Source organism: Rhincodon typus, chromosome 7 (genome assembly GCF_021869965.1).
Source record: "Rhincodon typus isolate 14 chromosome 7, sRhiTyp1.1, whole genome shotgun sequence".
Classification (NCBI taxonomy): Eukaryota; Metazoa; Chordata; class Chondrichthyes; order Orectolobiformes; family Rhincodontidae; genus Rhincodon; species Rhincodon typus.
In genome coordinates, this window is record NC_063338.1 from 58313518 (window position 1) to 58319517 (window position 6000).

Below are 6000 nucleotides of genomic sequence, written 5' to 3' on the forward strand. Positions count from 1 at the left end.
GGAGGAATTCTTTGAGTGCACGTGGGATCATTTTAGGAATCAATACATTGAGGAACCAACTAGAATTAACTAGGTATTATGTAATGAGGATGGAAATAATTAACAGTCTGGTTGTGCATGTGGCCTTAAGGGTGAGTGACCATAATTGGATTGAGTTCTTCATTAAGATGGAGAGTGACGTAGTTGTTTCTGAGACTAGGGTCCTGAATTTAATAAAGGAAATTCTAATGGTATGAGGCACAAGCTAGCTATGGTAAATTAGGGATCATTATTTAAAGGGATGATGGTAGATAGCAATGGATAAACTTCAAAAGTTATTCATCCCAGTTTGGCATAAAAATAAAACAGGAAACATAGTCAGACCATGAAAAATTAGGGGAAGTATTAAATCTAACTAAGTGTAAAGTGAGTAAACACTAAGAAAGTAAGCTAAGAACTATAAGATGTTCCCTGTGTAGCCAAAGGAGACTTGCAAAAGTACAGCAAGTCAAAGTGTTCTAAAGTGAACATATGAATTGGCCAGAAACCATCCATCATGATTTGCTAAGGTTGGTGGTTTGATGATTCACACTTGCATGGATGAAGGATGGAGGAAGATGCAGTCCATGGAGCATGGAAGGATGTTACAGAGAAGACAGAGTTGTCTGAGTGTTCAGAAAAGCTGTTGCCAAGTTTGACTTTCATGTTAGACATTGGCACCATCTAGTTTCTCAGGGAAGGAGAGGATCATTGTGAGCTTCATTAAGGAAATGAAAATGCACGGAAATAAGATAGTCACTGCTCCTTAGTGAGATTCATAACTTGCTGTTTAAACCCTAATGGAAATGGAAAATTCTGTCCTGTATGTTTTGGTCTGACCATAATAACTTTAGAAAATTGAATTTGATAAACCTGGTAATTAGACAGTTGTAACAATGAAAGTATCTGGATTGCACAAAAGTTCAACTACCTCATTAATGTCCAATGGGAAAAGGGCTGGGGAGTGGAGTGGGGGGAGGGTTACAAAACCTAACCAGAATTTCTATTCTCCTTGCTGTATCTAACAAGGAACTGTACAGTTTCTTTCTGTGCTTACTTATGACCCTGGTGGACTATATCCTCCAACTATTTAAGGAAAATAATTATTTTAACTTTTGAAATTAATCAATAGTCTGTTATTTTCGTCTCCAGTTGTTCCAATCTGATGATGCTTTGAGGTCCAGGTTAAGTGACAGATTTTTTATTTGACTGACAATGCATCATGCTTAAATATTTCAGGATGTGCATTGAAATTATGTATTCGTAGAAGCCCTACAGTGTGGAAACAGGCCCTACAGTGTGGAAACAGGCCCTTCAGCCCAACAAGTCCACACTGACCCTCAGAGCATCCCACCCAGACCCATCCCCCAATAACCCACCTAATCTAAACATCCCTCAACACTATGGGCAATTTTTCATGGCCAATCCACCTAGCCTGCACATCTTTGGACTGTGGGAGGAAACCAGAGCACCTGGAGGAAACCAACGCAGACACAGGGAGAATGTGCAAACTCCACACAGACAGTCACCCAAGGCTGGAATTGAACTGGGTCCCTGGTGCTGTGAAGCAGCAGTGCTAACCACTGAGCCACCATGCCACCCTAATGTCTGAAATAGAGGGGTCAATTAAATGTGTTTCTTAATGGTGTAGGTGATTCGGTATGGACTGCATGAGACACCAGTCTTCAAAATACCTGAACCACTCTTTTTGATGGATGAGTTGTTCTTGTCCATACATCTGTGAATATTATCATCATAGAAAGTGCTTAAATATTGGGACTTTGGACACAGTTGACAACTTTAAGCTACTCCTTCCTTCTCTTGCCTTCTCTCTTATATGCTCTCACATCCTCTTTCCCAGATATTTTTTTCTATGTTCCTGGATCATGGAGAAGCTCTTTCACAATGAAGCACCTTCCATTCAGTGGTGGAGCAGCAGTCAGAAACTTATTTACTATTTTAGACAAGTAATGTATGGGATGATGAATTTCTGTATCCTCATAGGTCTAGAAAAATCTAATCTGGATGTTTCAAATGCAAACACTTTCACTGGCAAAGTATAGAAATTATGGAAAAAAATAACAGAATCAATATACATGGATCTATGGCAAATATTTAAGACTTACCAAATACCATAACTCCTATTGCTTGTATTGCATTTGGCTGTGCAAATGCCCAGGCATTTTCTGTAGTTGGACTAGAAGGTAAATAAGAATTAGATAACGTGGTCCATAGTATTCTTTCTTTACTAATTTCAGTGCAAATCACAATAGGCAGAAATAGTAATCAATATGTGCAGAAAGCAATAATAGACTCTTTTTCCATGTTCAGAAAACTTGCAGCATTCAATTCAAATACATTAGTCAAAATCACGATGAAGACATCATGATTTAAATGGACGAATACAGAGCAACTGGTTATGAATCATGAGTGGCAATTCTGTGCTATTGAATAACAGTGCAAACATTTGCTCTGAAAGCATTAAAGCAATGAGACCAAATAATTGCTACAGCAAGCTTCAAATCAATTTTGCCAGTTATTTTTTTGCAAGCTGGCAGACTATGCAATAGAGTACCATGCAGAGACAAGCTGCTGTATTCAGTATAAAAATACTATGAAACAAAACCCTTGCTGTACTCCAAGGCGGTGCTTCATTGGAAAATCTTAAATTTATTAAGCATACGTATTGTGAAATATGAGTAAATCAATGATGGCAAGCACTGATTTTTAATATTGGGAATGAAGGGAATATTTTAGGTATTCTTTGTCCTGTTCAGTAAATAGTACCTTTCAGGGAATCTGTTGGCCTTTCCAAATATAGTGCCTGCCACATGTTTGATTCATTTGCCAATGGAAGATTGTGGATAGAATATTTTCCTGTTTTAAAAGGTACTACATAACTGCATGAATGCTTAAACCCCATGCAAGGACTTTATTGCATCATAAAAGCATAAAATGATACTGTACAGAAGGAAACTATTCAGCTCATGTGTCTGTGCTGGCTCTTTGAAAGAATTCACAGAAACGCACAATTATTGCAGTGCAGAAGGGGACCATTTGGGCCATCATGCAAGTGTTAACACTCCAAATGAGCATCTCTCTCAGTATCCTTCTGCTTCTCCCATAACTGTTAATAGTGTTCCTTTTCAAGTAACCACCTAATTCCCTTTTGAATGCCTTGATTAAACCCGCATTCTCAGAGCATTTCATTCCAACAATTCACTGTATGAAAAAGTCTTTCCTCATATCACTTTTGATTCTTTTTAAATCTGTGCCTCCTCGTTCTCAATCCTTCCATGATCGGAAACATTTTCTCCATATTTACTCTGTCAAGACCCCTCATGATTGTGAGTACTTCTGCTCAATTTCCTCAAAACCATTTATTCTCCAAGGAGGACAGTGCCACCTTCTCCAATCTATCATTGTAAATCAAATTCTGCACCTCTGGAGCCATTTTCATAGACCTTTTCTGCAGTCTCTCAAATACCTTCACATCCTTTCTTTCATCGAGAACTGGACACAATGCTTCAGTGGATTCCAAACCAGTGTCCCATTTAAGTTCAGTATAACCTTTTTGCTCTTGTGCCCTATTCCCCATTAATTAAGCCTGGATGTTGTATGCTTTGTTAACTGGTCCTGCCACCTGTAATGATCTATACAAATATTCATCCAGATCTCTCTGCTCCTGCACCCCTTTAGAGTTGTAACTCTTTATCTCTCCACTTCTTCAAACATCCACTCATTTACTCTTTTCTCACAGTTGTGCAAAATTTTTCCACTTCAAGTATTTATCCAATCTTGGAAGGTGGCAGAAAGGCTTAATGTAGTGGGCATGTTCAGAGCTGAGATTAGCTGTAGATCATCCTAAAGAAGATGGTATAGCTCTGTCACAGCTTCTCTTGTAACATAATGGATTCAACTCCTCAAATACCCAGATTAAAATTTCAGGATCTGTTTTGAGGGAAGAACTTAATTTAAGCTCAAATTATAATCATTCATTGTCCTTTCAAATTTTGTCTCCAAATCCTGAAACACTCAATAGCTCATTTACTACAAATGAACTTCAACTGCAAGCTAGCCTGTTCTAGGTAAAAGAACAGCAACAAAAAGTCTTGCATTAATATGGTCATACAATATGGCACAATAGCAATCGCAATTAATGCACAAGAGATGATGTGTTAGAAACAAAATAGTAAGACGTAAAATAAAATCAAAAGATTGTAGCCAGGATTTTGCAGATAACTAACGGTGGCCAGAATTTATGCAGCTGAGAAATGGGGCCTTAGCCAAATTCTACTTAGTCATATCGCCTCAAGCTGTTTTTACGGACATCGAACTCCACGTCCATCCGGAGCACGACTCAGCTCTGCCAAACCACCAGATAGCCAGAAGCTCTCTACTCCTAGCAATGCCAATGTCAGAAGTGGCCAATGTTGTGGCTGAAGGCTGTACCCCAATAATGGGCAATGAAAGAACTGAATCACAATGCAAATGAATGTCTTTTGCCAAGGCCAACGAGGTAAGTGGATGACCAAGTCTGGGAAGGCAGTGTTGTGAACCATGCAAGAGGGTTGGCGACTGTACCATCACTGTTGGGAGGGCAAGGGTTCGGGTTGCTCCTGCAATTCCATCATTTTTTTGTAGAGCTTCTACCTGCTATTCCACTCCCAGTGGAGCCATAAAATTCTGTAATGCACAAATTGGTCATCAGCTTATGATGGGGAGGAGATGTCCTGTGAATTGTTAATCACCTCTATTTTGTGATGCACCATCACTATTTTCACTTAAAGAATGGGACTGTACAGGACAAAAAGCATAACAAATTTTTAAAAACTTGTGAACTAATGAAAAATATGTCTCAAACTTCTTCGGCTAAGATTTGTCATAACCTTTGTTTTATTCATTAACAGGTTATGCACATAGCTGGCTAGGCGAAGATTTACTTCCCACCCATAATGCCTTTTGAGAAAGTGGTGGTGACTTGTCTTCCTGAATCATTGCAGTAATCTGTAGTAAGCACATCCACAGTGCCAAAAGGGAGGGAATTCCAGGATTTTGATCCAGCAATAGTGAAGAAACAGTCATATAGTTCTAAGTCAGGACGGTGTGTGGCTTGGAAGGAAACTTTCAGGCGGTGGTGTTTCCACGTATTTGCTGCTCTTGTCACTCTAAGTCACAGTAGTTGCAGATTTGGAAGGTGTTGACTAAAGGTAAAGGTAAGATAAAGTTGCCACAGTCCCAGAGGATCATAAGGTTGTTCCCTCATCAGAGACAGGTGACTGGGTGGTGCTTTAACTGAAGGTCACCACACCTCAGTTGAGGGAAGAGGTTGAAGTGAGTCCTTGATGTAACCTCAGCCAATGCAGGAATTTAATGCAATTGCTGCAGGGCATGGGCAAGAAAACCTCTTGCAATGAATCCCATCATCCCCTCTCCTGACCCCATTGCCACACCCTCAGCTGATGAATCAGTTCACCTTCATGTTGAATACCAGGAGCAGCAACAGGTGTATGTAAAAATGAGCTGTCAGCCAGGTGAATCTGCAGCACAGATTCCCAAAATCAGAAACAGCATGCCAGAAACAGAAATATGCAGTCCCACAACCAATGTTTAGGTATTAAATGCTGCTGTCCTGCCTCGAGATGTAGTTGATGGTGATGGGCAATGAAAGAACTAACAGGAGAAGGAAGCTACATAAATATCCTCATTCCTAATGAAAGGGGAGCGGCTTGCATTCATCTTCAGCCAGAAGTGTCAGGTGGATGATCCATCTCAGCCTCTTTCTGAGGTCTCCAGGATCAACTAATTCAATTCACTCATTATGATACCAAGAAATGGCTGGAACCGGGGGATAATCCAAGGCTGAGATAACAAGGTGCAGAGCTGGATGAACACAGCAGGCCAAGCAGCATCAGAGGAGCAGGAAGGCTGATGTTTCAGGCCTAGACCTTTCTTCAGAAGACCCTTTCTGAAGAAGGGTCT

General features: G+C 40.0%; 1 protein-coding gene across 2 annotated transcripts in view; it reads right to left on the reverse strand.

Moving 5' to 3' along the window:
* The window catches only part of slc38a11 (solute carrier family 38 member 11), a 72600-nt gene that overhangs the window by 16802 nt on the left and 49798 nt on the right, over nucleotides 1-6000 (reverse strand). For both annotated transcript variants that reach the window (XM_048598989.1, XM_048598988.1), the window contains exon 8: nucleotides 2145-2215. In XM_048598989.1, the coding sequence (XP_048454946.1) occupies nucleotides 2145-2215 (71 nt within the window). The remainder of the gene's footprint in view (nucleotides 1-2144; nucleotides 2216-6000) is intronic.